The sequence below is a fragment of the Callorhinus ursinus genome, unplaced genomic scaffold (genome assembly GCF_003265705.2).
Source record: "Callorhinus ursinus isolate GAN/ISIS: 27379988/994484 unplaced genomic scaffold, GSC_fseal_2.0 scaffold3, whole genome shotgun sequence".
Classification (NCBI taxonomy): Eukaryota; Metazoa; Chordata; class Mammalia; order Carnivora; family Otariidae; genus Callorhinus; species Callorhinus ursinus.
In genome coordinates, this window is record NW_027397065.1 from 18,189,747 (window position 1) to 18,204,722 (window position 14,976).

General features: G+C 36.1%; 1 protein-coding gene across 5 annotated transcripts in view; it reads right to left on the reverse strand.

The window, feature by feature from the left end:
• Window positions 1-14,976, reverse strand: part of SLCO6A1 (solute carrier organic anion transporter family member 6A1) — a 117,424-nt gene that overhangs the window by 66,760 nt on the left and 35,688 nt on the right. For all 5 annotated transcript variants that reach the window (XR_012376963.1, XM_073888721.1, XM_025866846.2 and 2 more), the window contains one exon: window positions 9,433-9,577. Coding sequence is in view for 4 of the 5 variants with exons in the window: in XM_073888721.1 (XP_073744822.1) it covers window positions 9,433-9,577 (145 nt within the window). In the remaining variant the exon portion in view is untranslated. The remainder of the gene's footprint in view (window positions 1-9,432; window positions 9,578-14,976) is intronic.

Below are 14,976 nucleotides of genomic sequence, written 5' to 3' on the forward strand. Positions count from 1 at the left end.
CACTGTGTCTCTCTCTGTCGAATAAATAAAATCTTAAAAAAAAAAAGATTGCCTTCATTTTTACTCTTTATGCTGACATTTGATGAACAGAAGTTCTTAAATTTTAATGTAATACCATTTATTTTTTCCTTTATGGTTATGTGGTTCCTGTCCTATGTAAAAAAATCTGTCTTCCTTCACTAAGGCCATCAAATATTTTCCTATGTTTTATTCTAAAAAGCTTTATAATTTTACCATTCGCATTCAGATCTACAATATATCTAGAATTAGTAGTTGGGTACATAGTAAGGTAGAGGTCAAGATTTACCTTTTTCATAAGGATATCTAATTGACTCAATATCACCAATATCTAATTGACCCAACTATTTGTTTTAAAGCTACATTGTTGAGGGCATGCCCACGTATAATTGTTTTATCTACCTCACTGCCTGATTCTGCTGTCATTGTAAATGATCTCTTCATAACAAGTAATGCCTCTTGCTTTGAAGAATACAATACTTAAAATTACTATAGTTATACCATCTTTTGTTCTGGTTAGCATTCACAGAGAACTTTTTCTATCCTTTGACTTTCAACCTTTTCATGTCCTCATATTTTAGGAGTGCCTCTTGCAAGTAACATACTAGAGTGTGTGCTCAATCTGATAATCTTTATGTATATGTAATAAAATTACTATCATATTTATTGGGCAGCAATTCTCCATGTATCTCATGTTTCTGCATATCTAGCCAGCAGAATCACTGACTGGTTTTTGTTCTATCTCTTCAAGGATATTTGTATAGTGAACAAACAACCTTGGATAATAGAGATAGTGTTCTCCTCAAGAACAGACGGCAAGTTTGCTTACAGTTTTGGAAAACAGAGATTGTGTCTCTCCTGGAACTAAGAGAAGATACATTTGCTGTCCAGTGTAATAAAGATAATGTCTTCCACTGGATTAAAAGGTAAGATTTATGCTGACATTTGATGAACAGAAGTTCTTAAATTTCAGATCAGACAATCTTTTCAATAGAAATACTCTACATAGAATTTATCTTTAGACAGTTGATTACTGACTATTATAAGATTTATGTTCCCCCAGAGTTGTGCCCACATTCACTACCTAACTTGCTTACACTGTGCCCTGGACCCTCAGATTTTGATGGATCCACCCTTCCCAGTCACATTTACCTCAGTCCCAGTGCTGCAGAAGTCTTCCCCCAGAAGACTGTTGCAACCTTGCCAACACCAAACCTCCCAACTCACATGTTTTAAGGGCCTCAGTGCCAGCAGCAGCAGGAGCGGGCCCTGTGGAAGCCTGAGGTGTACCTTGTTAAAACTGTGTGCCCCACCCTAGCTGGGGACTCAATACTGCCCACAACAGGTAAAGAGAGCCTTTTCAGTTGAAAGGACTGAAGGAAAAAGCAGCCAGGACACAAGAGCTGGGCACAAGCAACATACATAGGAGACACCCCTGAAGTATCAGGTTCTGGTGAACAGAGGATTCTGCACTGCAGAGCACTACAGGGCCTCTTCTTCATAAGGCCATACTTTCAAAGGTAGGAGACATAGCTGACCTCCCTAACAAAGAGATACAGACACAGAGGGTTAGACAAAATGAGGAGACAGAGGAATGCATCCGAAATGAAATAACAGGACAAAAAAAAAAAAAAAAAACAGCAAGAGATCTAAGTGAAACAGATCTAAGTAGTATGCCTGATGGAGAATTCACAGTAATGATCATAAAGATACTCACTGGACTTAAGAAAAGAGTGGAGAGTATCAATGAGACCCTTAAAAAGGAGATAGAAAACACAAAAAAGAACCAATCAGAGATGAAGAACACAACAAATGAAATTAAAAATACACTAGATGGAATAAATAGCAAGCTACAGGAAGTGGAGGAACAAATTAGAGATTTGGAGAACAGAGTAATGGGAATAAATCAAGCTGAGCAGGTGAGGGGAAAAATTATGCAAAATGAGAATAGACTTACGGTACTCAGTGATTCCATCAAGCATAATAACATTCACATTATAGTGATCCCAGAAGAAGAAAGAATAGTTGAATATTCCCTAATCTGGGGAAGGAATCAGTTATCCCAGATCCAGGAGACACGGACATCTCCCAACAAAATCAACCCAAGATGTCCACATCAAGACACACAGTAATTGAAAAGGAAAGAAGCAGTGATAAAGAGAGAATTTTAAAAGAAGTAAGAGGAAAGAAGACAGTTACATACAAGGAAAACACCATAAGGCTATCAGCAGATTTCTCAGCAGAAATTTTGCAGGCCAGACGAAAATCTACAGCCAAGAATATTCTATCCAGCAAGGCTAACAATCAGAATAGAAGGAGAGATAGAGTTTCCCATACAAACAACAGCTAAAAGAGTTCATAACCACTAAACTAGCCCTACAAGTAATGTTAAAGGGGACTCTGTGAGGGAAAAAAAATAAGTAAGAGTAAGAAAAATAGGAAGTGTAAAAAGCAGTGAAAATAAGTGTATCTGTAAAAAATCAGTCAAGGAACTCACAAAATAAAAGGACATAAACTATGACACCATATCCTAAAAACATAGGGGGAGGGGTGAAAAGTAAAGAATAGGCTCAAACTTAAGTGACCATCAACTTAATATAGATTGCTATATGAAGAAGATGCTATATACAAACCTAATGGTAGCCACAAATCAAAAACCACTAATATGCAAAAATAAAGAGAAAATAATCCAAGCATATCATTGGAAATAATAAATAAATTCAGTAAAGTCACAGGACACAAAATCAATCTATAGAAATCTGTTGCATTTCTATACAATAATAACAAAGCAGCAGAAAAAGAAATTAAGAAAATAATGCCATTTACAATTGCATCAAAAATAATAAAATACCTAGGAATAAACTTAAACAAAGAGGTAAAAGACCTGTACTCTGAAAACTGTAAAACACTAATTTAAGAAATTGAAGATGGCACAAGGAAATGGAAAAACATACCATGTTTATGGATTGGAAGAACAAATATTGTTAAAATGTCTATACTACCAAAAGCAATCTACACATTTAATGCAATCCCTGTCAAAATACCAATCGTATTTTTCACAGAGCTAGAACAAATAATCCTAAAATTTGTATGTCACCACAAAAGATCCCAAATAGCCAAAGCAAACTTAAAAAAGAAAAGGAAAGCTGGAGGCATCACAATTCCTGACTTCAAGGTATATTACAAAGTTTTACATAAAACAGTGATACTGGCACAAAAACAGATACAGAGATCAACAGAAGAGAATAGAAAACCCAGAAATAAACCCAAAACTACATAGTCAATTAATCTTCAACAAAGCAGCAAAGAATATGCAATAGGGAAAAAGACAGTCTTTTCAACAAATGGTGTTGGGAAAACTGGACATTGACATGCAAAAAATGAAACTGGGCCACTTTCTTACACTGTACAAAAATAACCTCAAAATGGATTAAGGACCTAAATGTGAGGTCTGAAACCATAAAAAATCCCAGGTCTGCCCCACTGTAACAACGATTATTACAACTCATACTGGTTAGACAGAGGATTCCTCTTGATTTCAAACAACAGTTATAGAGGTGTACAACTATAATGCATGAGAAAAGAGGAAAATTTAAAACCACTATGGACAGAAACCAGTGAATCAATAGAAGTTGATCTGATTTGGTTTGTTGATGAGACAGCAGAATGCACATTTATTTGTTAATGTAAATTGGTCATAACTGGGCTGTCTGAGGGCCTAGTTCCTCCTACAGTCTGTTATGCTAACCTTGGATCCATTCTAAGACAAAAGTAAAATGTCTCAGAGTTGTTTTGCTATAATATTGTGACCTTCTCAGGAAGATTTCCCTAAGAAAGACATTTTCTTGGGGCGCCTGGGTGGCTTAGTCGTTAAGCGTCTGCCTTTGGCTCAGGTCATGATCCCAGGGTCCTGGGACTGAGCCCCGCATTGGGCTCCCTGCTCGGCAGGAAGACTGCTTCTCCCTCTCCCACTGCTTGTGTTCCCTCTCTCGCTGTGTCTCTCTCTGTCAAATAAATAAAATCTTTAAAAAAAAAAAAAGACATTTTCCTGTGTAAAACCATAGATGAGGCACTGAATAGAATTTGGACCAAACTGCCTCACAAAAGGTGATAAAATGACCTTGTGGGTGAGGCTTTGGACAACTTCAACATACTTTTGTTGTGGCTTCAATATACTAATGCTGTGGCTTTCAATTGTATATTAAATTCCAAAATGCATAATTGGTAATTATACTTAAAAACTTGTAATACATATGCTCCTAAACTCCAAAAGTAAAGATGAAATACATAAATTGAAATACCCAGGGGCACCTGAGTGGCTCAGTCATTAAGCATCTGCCTTTGGCTCAGGTCATGATCCTACAGTCCTGGAATCGAGCCCTGCATCAGTTTCCCTGCTCAACAGGAAGCCTGCTTCTCCCTCTCCCACTCCCCCTGCTTGTGTTCCCTCTCTCACTGTCTCTGTGTCAAATAAATAAATAAAATCTTTAAAAAAAAAAAAAAAAAGAAGAAGGCAATACCCAAACCTGTGTCCCTGTCTCCTCTTTTTTGGTCCAACAGAAATAACATAGACTCCTGGGAGGAGAAAGGAAAATCCCAGCCTTGATTATGGACTTAAAGGAAGCAGGGGTAGTAAGAGAATAAGAATTGTGCAATAACTCAATTCAACAGGCCTTATGCCCAGTGAAAACAGTTATCAGGGAATTGAGATTTATAGCAGATTAACCACCAATTAAATTTAGTTATTGCTTCTATGTCCTTTGAAGTCCCAGACATTGTGAAGTAACTAAATTTATGGCACACATGAATGGCACTTGAGATGCTGTCTTGGATATTGCAAAAATTTTCTTTGGTATCCTATTTAGCAACCAAAGACAAAGACCAATTCTCATTCATGCTGCAAGTCCACAAATATACATTTGAAGTATTTCCTAAACTCCCCTGACATTTACTACTACTAGGGCGTAGATCAGGATTTATTGTGAGTACCATTACCCACTGGTGCCAAAAGCTTTCAATGATAGATAAATATTCAGTTGGTTGGAGGGTCAGAAGTCTCAGACTCAAAGGCTCTGACTTTGGTGTAACCACACCTTCATCAGCAAAGATGACTGATAAAGCCCAACAAAATCCAGAAGACTGCCCACCAAAATCCAGAAGCCTGCTCATCAAGTTTTGGGGGAACTATGCAGACAGATTCACAATGCTCAACCCCTCTGGAAATTAAGGACAAATTGTTGTCCCTCTTCCCCCTGACCAAGAGGCCGTGTAGCATCAGTTTGGACTCTGAGATTACAGACAGTAGATGACTCATATAGATATTCTGTTTTAGTGGTCTTTGTGATTAGCTAACCCACAATGGGTGTAATCCAGATCTACATTTGAAGCTAAGCAACAGGCTATGGCATACTTCCTGCTTTGAGGCAGCACACGCCTAATGACCCATTTGAGCTACAAGTCTCTATAACTGATGATTTTGTGTACTGGAGCATTCTGGAAGAGGGAGCCAGCCTCCATTCAGAAGCATCCCTTGGGGTTTGGACTCACTGACTCCCTAAAAAGCTAGTTTGGAAAAACAACTCTTAGCTTACTACTGGCCTTTGTCAAAACTGAAGCCTTGACCCAAAGGAGGCTTTGTGACTCTGCGGACTGATATTCTCACTTTGGGATACACCAAATCCCATTCACAACTATCTGACAAGCCTTACTTGTCAAGTAAAATTGGTATATTCAGGCCATAGGGATATTCATAAGAGATCTTCAAGTGTTTAAAGAAACACCATTAGTAGATCAAATAGCCCACCAAAGACTGTGGAAATCTTTCTCAGAGGAGCTTCCTGGAGGGATTATTGACACATTTATGTGCACCCTGAAGGCAGTTATCACTATAATAAGAGTAATACACTCAGAAAAGGTGGTACAAAATTTGTTCCTGGCTTTAGTTGAAATAACCAGTGACACCACACCTCTTCCTCAGAAAGCATTCTGATCAGCCTCTGCCACTGATTAGCACTATTTCAGATAGAATTGCCCAAAACTTCATCCTTGTAGGCCAAGGTAGAATATATGCAATTGCTAATACTTCCTGTTATATCTGGATTAATAATTCAGGCTAAGTAAAAAGGTCAATACAGAAACTTAAGGAGAAAGCCATCTTGCTTTCTAAGGTAGACCATGAGGGCCAAGGTATTTATTTAGCTGGTTGGGTACAAGACGTTGCCAGCATGGTTGATGCCAATACTGCATGTGGCTTTACCCTGTTGCTTGGAGTTTTGCTGATATTATCCTTTAATTAAACACTGTAATTAGGGGCGCCTGGGTGGTTCAGTCATTAAGCGTCTGCCTTCAGCTCACATCATGATCTCAGCGTCCTGGGATCCAGCCCTGCATCGGGCTCCCTGCTCAGCGGGAAGCCTGCTTCTCCCTCTCCTACTCCCCCTGCTTGTGTTCCCTCTCTGTGTCTCTGTCAGATAAATAAATAAAATCTAAAAATAAATAAATAAATAAACACTATAATTAAACAAATTGAATGAATTTAGCCCCAATCTCTTGGTTAGATTTATCAGAATGGCAAACAACATGGTGGACTCATGGAAAAATATTGTCATTATGGCCCTTAAAACTGCCATATTTTTTTACTTTGGACTATTTGCAGTCTGACAATGGTGTGCCCTGTTTCATAAAATCTGCTCCATAATAGGCTGATGGCCAAAATTTTTGCATATCTCAACATTTGTTTTTTATTTGTCCCACATGTTTTATGTTATTTCCTTCCTTTCTTGTTTTTTAAAATTATTAACCAAAATTTTCAAATTAATATATTCTTTTACTATTTTTTTTTACTATTACTGGTTACCCTAAAAGTTACTGCATGCATCCTTGACTTTTTACAACATAAAATAAGTGATAATATTTACAACTTTCTTATTAATGCCAGAACCTTAAAACATTTAATAATAATTGCTACCTGTTTTGGAGAGCCAATTCTTAGTATCTAGTAAAACTGAAGAGATGCACAATAGCAATTCACTTTTAATGTCTAAACCTAGACCAACTTTTACAAATGTATACAAGTAGACAGGTATGAGCCTATTCATTATGGCATTGTTTGGAAGAGTGAAAAGTTAGAGGCAACTTCATGTCCATTAGTATGATAATAGACAAATAAACAGTGGTATATTCATAAAATAGAATTCCATAGCATTAAACAGATAGATAATAACATGAATCTGATGGATATAATTTCAGATGAAAGTAGCAGAAGAATAGAAACAAAATGATACATGAATTTTAGAAACAGATTACTCAGGCCTACAAACAGTAAAAATACACAAACATGTTTGGGAAGAATGCACTCTAACTTTAGAATAGTGGCTCTCCATAAAGGGAAAGGAAGAGAGGTAGGACAGGGAGCAGAGCAGAAGTCAAAAACAAGATGAATCCAAGAAAGTGCACACCACGACATAATAATTAAAATGTCAAAAATTAACAATAAAGAATCAAAAGCAGCAAGAAAAAGCAACTAATGACATACAAGGGGAACCCTGTAAGGCTATTTGCTGATTTTTCAGCAGAAAATTTGCAGGCCAGAAGGGAGTAGCATAAATATTCAAAGTGTTGAAAGAAAAAACTACAACCAAAAATACTCTACCCAGAAAGATTATGATCCAGAATTGATGACAAGAAAAATAATTTCCCAGAAGTTATGAATTCATCACCACCAAACTAGCCTTATAAGAAATGTTAAAAGGACTTCTTTAGTGAAAAATAAAAAGCCATAACTAGAAGGAAGGAATTATGAAAGGAAAAATTTCACTGGTAAAAGCAAATATATAGTAAAACTAGTAGATCACTTACAAAGTTGTATGAAGGTTAACGGACAAAAAATTAGTTAAGGGTTTCATAAAATTTAAAAATGCAAAAGCATATATATAAAGCATGGAGGGTAGAGAGTAAAAATATAGAGCTTTTAAGATGTGTTCAAACCAAAGTAATCATCAACCAAATACTGACTGTCGCATACTTAGGATGTTAATATAAACCTCATGGTAACCACAAACCAAAAACCTATAATGACATATAAAAGACAAAGTGGAAGCAATACAAACATAACACTAAAGAAAGTCATCAATTACAAAAGAAAGAAACAGAGAAGAATTACAAAAATAACCAGAAAACAATAAACTCAATGGTAATAAGTATGTACCTATCAATAATTACTTTAAATGTAAATGGTCTAAATGTTCCCATCAAAAGACACAGTGTGACTGAATGGATTAAAAATAGCATGTATCTCTCTCTCTCTAAAAAAAAGGGGGGGCACCTGGGTGACTCAGTTGATTAAGTGTCCAACTCTTGATTTGGGCTCAGATCATGATCTCAGGGTCAAGAGATCAAGCCTACATCAGGCTCCACACTGGGCATGGAGCCTGCTTAAGATTCTCTCTCTCCCCTTCTGCCCCTCCCCCCACCTCTCTCTCTCTCTCTCTCTCAAATAAATAAATAAAATAGCATTTATATGCTGCCTACAAGAGACACATTTCAGACACATGAAAAGATGTTCAACATTACTCATCATCAGGGAAATGCAAATTGAAACAATAATCAGATATCACCTCACACCTGTCAGAATGGCTAGAATTAAAAACACAAGAAACAAGTGTTGGCAAAGATGTGGAGAAAAAGGAACCCTTGTACGCTGTTGGTGAGAATATAAACTGGTACAGCCACTGTGGAAAACAGTATGGAGGTCCTCAAAAAATTAAAAATAGAATTACTTTGTGATTAAGTAATTCCTCTACCAGGAATTTTTCCAAAGAATATAGAAACACTAATTCAGAGGGATATATGCCTCCTTATGCTTTTTGCTTTATTTACAAAGCCAAATTATAGAGGCAGCCAAAGCGTCCACTGATAGATTAATGGATAAAGACAGTGTGGAATATATATACAATGGAATAAAATAATGCAATCTTGCCATTCACAACAGTATGGATGGTCCTAAAGGGTATAATGCTGAGCGAAATAAGTCAGTCAGAGAAAACAAATACCATATGATTTCACTCATATGTGGAATTTAAGAAACAAAACAAATGAACAAAGAAAATAAGGGACAAACAAAAACCCAGACTCTAAATACAGATAACAAGCTGTATTTATGGTGGTGTATGTATGGTGTATGTATGTATGTATGTGGTGGGGGTAGGTAAAATAAAGAAGATTAAGAGCACACTTACTGTGATGAGCACTGAGTAATGTATAGAATCATTGAAAAATAATAAAATAAAATAAGATAAATGAAACGAGCAAATGCTATTACTCCTAATTTAAATTTATGAAATATTTCATAAATACATGTAAGAAAACTTTATATAAAAAACTTCAAAATGAGTACAATGAGCAGAAAAGGTCTACCTGCAATTTTAGTTGCTGTAGCGTGTGTTAATAAAAACTGATTTTCTATATATATAGGCAAATATTCAGAAGCTCCAATAAAAACTAAAGATTCTGAAGCTTTGGTCAGAGCTAGGCATGTAAATATTGGATTCTTCAACAGAACCTGAAACAGAAATGTTACACACAAATTATTTTATTTTGTTAGGTAAATAAGAATAGATTTATTGACTCACACATTAATGACCAATCAGCAAAAATTTTACCTTTCCCAATCTAAAGTGAATATATATATAAATATATCAAAATTTGCAATTCACCAATATACAAATAGTATTAAAGACATGTAGTGATTGAACCATTTTTATTTGACCTCCATACCACCTATAATTTTTATTTCTGAGTCTGGCAGTTTTCTAGAAAACTTAAGGAAAAATAGATATCATTAACCAGGTGTCTCGAATGTCCCTTTATCTTAGTCTATTTCTTTCCTTAACAAATCTTTTTACTTAACTAAAAACAAAGCGAAGATAATTTAAGCAACACACAAGGAAAATCAATAGTATTACTGTTAAGATTCTGTATTTTACTCCTGGGATTTCCACATACAGTGAAGTCACTTAAATGCTGCATTTTAGTCAATATTTTGAACTTATTCAGAAGCCTTATGAGAATGTATAGTGATGGTTTACTATTATACTATTACACTATACATAGTAATTAACATGACAATAATTAACATTAAAATATCAACTTTTAAACTGATTTCTGTATTTCCTATATATGTATTTATCTTTGAAAACTTCAGTGGTGTTTTATGTTTGTACATTGTTAAATTAACTTAATTTTTTTCTAGTTCTAAACACCATTTTTGAAAATCTAAATGTATTTTCTATATTAATCTAATTCATCTTTTGAGTGCTATCTAAATTTACATAGTGTGATTCTACCATATTCATCCACTCCCACAAATTAGGCTCACTTCAACTCCCACTGTCACAAGCAAGGCTATATTTTTTTTTTTTTCCAGGCAAAAAGAGAATTTATTGGAAGGGCTTAAGGAGGGCTCACAATTGACAGGAGACTGGAGGACAAGCTAGAAATCAAACAGTTTAACCAGGTCATTGCCACCACTGCCTATATTGTAAATACTATCTTTTTTTTTATTTTTTTATTGTTATGTTAATCACCATATATTACATCATTAGTTTTTGGTGCAGTGTTCCATGATTCATACAAGCAGGGCTATATTAAACATCCCTGGACGCCTGGGTGGCTCAGTTGGTTAAGCGACTGCCTTTGGCTAACGTCATGATCCTGGAATCCAAGGACCGAGTCCCGCATCCTTCTGCCCCTCCCCCCTCTCATGTTTTCTCTCTCTCTCTCTCTCTCTCTGTCTCTCATTCTCTCTCTCAAATAAATAAATAAAATCTTTAAAAAAAAATAAACATCCCTGTGCATGCACCCTTAAGGACTAGGATAGAATGTCTTTGGAAGTATATATCCCAGAACAGGATTGCTAGGGCATTAAGATGTACTCTACTTCATTCCATTATTCCTCTAAATTTTTTCCCAATATGTATCAGTTTACAATCCCACCATAATGTAAGAGAGTCCTATTTTCTTCATGTAGCAACTTATTCCTTATAAAATTCATCACAGCAATATTTTCAGTTCCACGTACCCTTCCAGAACTTTGCCATTCTCCCATCAGGAGGCATTGAAGTGGGAAAGTCCTTTATGACTGTCTCAACAAAGCAAGAGATGCTGCATGACTTCTGAGGTTGGATCATAAAATCACAATAGGACTTCTGCTGTATATGCTCACTCTCTCAGGACTCTGGCTTTGGGACTCTTTCACCATGTTGTGAGAAAGTCAAGGCCAGATGGAGAGGCCATGTGTGGGTGTTCCAGCAAACAGCCAGTATCAAGAGCCCATAGTTGAGTAAACAAGCCTTCAGACGATTTTATCCCCCAGACTTCACTTTAGTTGACAAGTAGAGCTGAGCAGAGTAAACCCTGACAAAGCTGCAGATTAATGAGCAAAATCATGTTCTATTATTTTAAGCCACTAAGTTTTGGGGTGGTTTGTCACATAGCAGTAGATAACTGCTATACCCCACATAATCACAAATACTTGATATTATTAGCTGGCTTTTAAAATTTTGCCACGCTGATGGATGTAAATTCATACCACACACCAACGCTTTATAACGGTACTTTTCTAAATTCAAATCCAACCGAACATTTCGTCATGTAATTCATGGCTATTTAGGCTTGGTTATTATGTGTGAACTGCTTATTCATATTTTTATTAGGCTTCCTGAAATTCCTGTATAGATTTTCCAAGAATTCCTTGTTTATTCTAAATACCAATCTCCTGTTAGACTGAGAGATCTATTACTCATCTTTTAACATTGTCTTAGTTTCTTTCATAGAACAGAAATCTTTGTCATAATTTAATCCACTCATTTTTACTTTGTATTTTACACTATTACAAACTTGTTTAACCTTTCCTACGTCTATGTCACGAGATACTTCTTTCATGGTTTAGCATTAACTGTGCTGGGGTTTTTTTTCTAGTCACATTTTATTAACCTAGAAATACCTTTGCATATCATACGAAGTAGAGATCCAACTTCATCTCAGCATACAGAGAACCAAATTTGTTATCACATTTACATAACAATTATCTTGGTAGTGCCTCCCCTATCATATAGCAAGTTTATATATATATTAATCTGTTGCTGAGTTCTGTCTTCTGTTTCACCGGTCTATACCATGATCTTATAGGAAATGGCAATCTGTATTAGATATAACAGGAAGAATAAGGAACAAAAACCTAGCTTTTTTATCTTGGCTCTGCAACTGATTTTTGGAACAACAATTAGCAAATCATATCTCCACATATCCTATTTTTAGGGAGTATTATATAATAGTAGATGCAGTAATGGTGTTAGAGTCAGGCACATGAGATATTTTTATATTCTTAGCCTCAATTCAGCTACGTGTGTGTGTGTGTGTGTGTGTGTGTGTGTGTGTGTGTGTGTCTCCAAAGATATATATGTCTTTGGAAAAATAACTCATCCTCTTTAAATTACTGGTTCATGATCTATAAAATAGAAATGATAATATCTATATCTCCAGGTGATCATGAGAATGGAATATATGTAATAATTTAATTTCTGGCATCTAGAAGGTACCCAGGAAAGAATACACATCATTTTCATAATTGATAAAATAAGAGAGTCACACTAGATTATGAGATTTGTTGTTTGCAAATTATAGTGTGCTTTGACTCATTTGGATGGTGGAAAACACAGATTGCCAGGTCCTACTTTCAGAGTTTCTGATTCGGTAGGTTTAGAGCAGGGCCCAAGAATTTGCATTTTTAACAAATTCCCAGGCAATGATGATGAGGATGATGATGATGGCCTAGGAGCTACACTAAGAACCACTGCACTAGATAATTTTTGTGTATGGACTCTTTAGAATTAAAATGAACAGACTCATAGGTTAATCCAGTTGATGAACTTATTATAATGTTACACAGTAAAGTAAGAAAGCCAAAAACACTTTCTAAGTAGTTGAATAATTCAGCACTCATAAAGAAACAGAAAAAGATTCAGAAGCAAATGGCAGCTTATCTGGTCTGCTCACTAGTGGGCCTTCCATTGCTTTGTCTTAATTACTACAAAGGCCCAGATAGTCAGCTCCTTTCTGTCAGCTTATTGGGCCTATTATCTACTTCTATTATAGATACTCACTATATTGTCTCTCCATTTGCTTCTCTATCTCAATGGCCTTTGCACACTCATTTTCTCTGTCAGTTTATTAAAGCTGTGTCATTTAAGTTTCCTCGCCTTTCTCCTATATATACTCTCCCAAAAAAGAGAAATTAGTCAGTTTATAGCAGGTCTTCCTATTGGATATTTTCTAAGCTATTTAATAGGTTTTTGGGAAATCTAAGGATTGCTATCTTAGGTTCAAGTTCTGATCCCAGACCTAGTTTTAACTAGGACATTTGAACTACATCCTATAGGGCATGTCAACTCATGCACAAAGAAACACTCCTGGGCACTTTATTCAGAAAGGGCTATGGGTACTTTACTTAGAAACTGTGAGCATAGCAAACACTCAGAGTACAACAGACCTTTCCGGAAAAATGTCTAGGCAAAACCTCTTTTTAAAAAAAAAATCTATTTTTTTCCTTAAATGTAAATATGGGAGGCAAAGAGAAAGGCCAGACATAAAATCAGTATTCAAGGGATTTTATGTAATAAAACCAGGCTTAATTATGGTAGGTGTTGAAAAAGAAAAGGAGAAATCAAATTAGTTCTGCACAGTAGCAGATAATTTCATGCAACAGCCATTTCTTGTAGCACTGTGGCTCTCAGCCCTACTCCATCACAGATTTTATCTAAAATCATTGTCTTTACCACACCAGAGGAGGTTCGTGCTGGTCTGGGAGGTATGGTTGGTTCAAATGGTAACCAACCATTTGTATTCCAACATATACTTACTTAGTAAGAGTCTGAAACAAGGACAGGATCAGCAAAATATAAAGTAAGAGTATAGTGGACATAGACAAGTAGACTAAGATACAGGACAGGGTTCAAGTAGCAGTGGGAAACAAATGTTAATGAGGAAACTGATGCAGAGGAATGTTGCAGGAAGGAAAGAGCTCCTAAACACCCAGCCAAGATTCATTGAAGATGGGGTGTGTAGTGTCCCAATCAATTATGGAACTTTTTCTTTCATGTGGTAGAAGCATTAATCTACTTCCTACCCTAATCAAGGTAGCATGACAGGAGACAATGATCCTGGCAGTAAAAGGCCTTGGTGTCACTGGACCAAATGGACTTCGCAGACATATTCAGAACATTCCATCCCAAAGCAACGGAATACACATTCTTCTCTAGTGCCCATGGAAAATTCTCCAGAATTGATCACATTCTAGGTCACAAATCAGGTCTCAACCGGTACCAAAAGATTGGGATCATTCCCTGCATATTTTCAGACCACAATGCTTTGAAACTAGAACTCAACCACAAGAGGAAAGTCGGAAAGAACTCAAATACATGGAGGCTAAAGAGCATCCTACTAAAGAATGAATGGGTCAACCAAGAAATTAAAGAAGAATTAAAAAAATTCATGGAAACCAATGAAAATGAAAACACAACTGTTCAAAATCTTTGGGATACAGCAAAGGCGGTCCTGAGAGGAAAGTATATAGCAATACAAGCCTTTCTCAAGAAACAAGAAAGGTCTCAAATACACAACCTAACCCTACACCTAAAGGAGCTGGAGAAAGAACAGCAAATAAAGCCTAAACCCAGCAGGAGAAGAGAAATCATAAAGATCAGAGCAGAAATCAATGAACTAGAAACCAAAAGAACAGTAGAACAGATCAACGAAACTAGGAGCTGGTTCTTTGAAAGAATTAACAAGATTGATAAACCCCTGGCCAGACTGATCAAAAAGAAAAGAGAACTGACCCAAATCAACAAAATCATGAATGAAAGAGGAGAGATCACAACCAACACCAAAGAAATACAAACAATT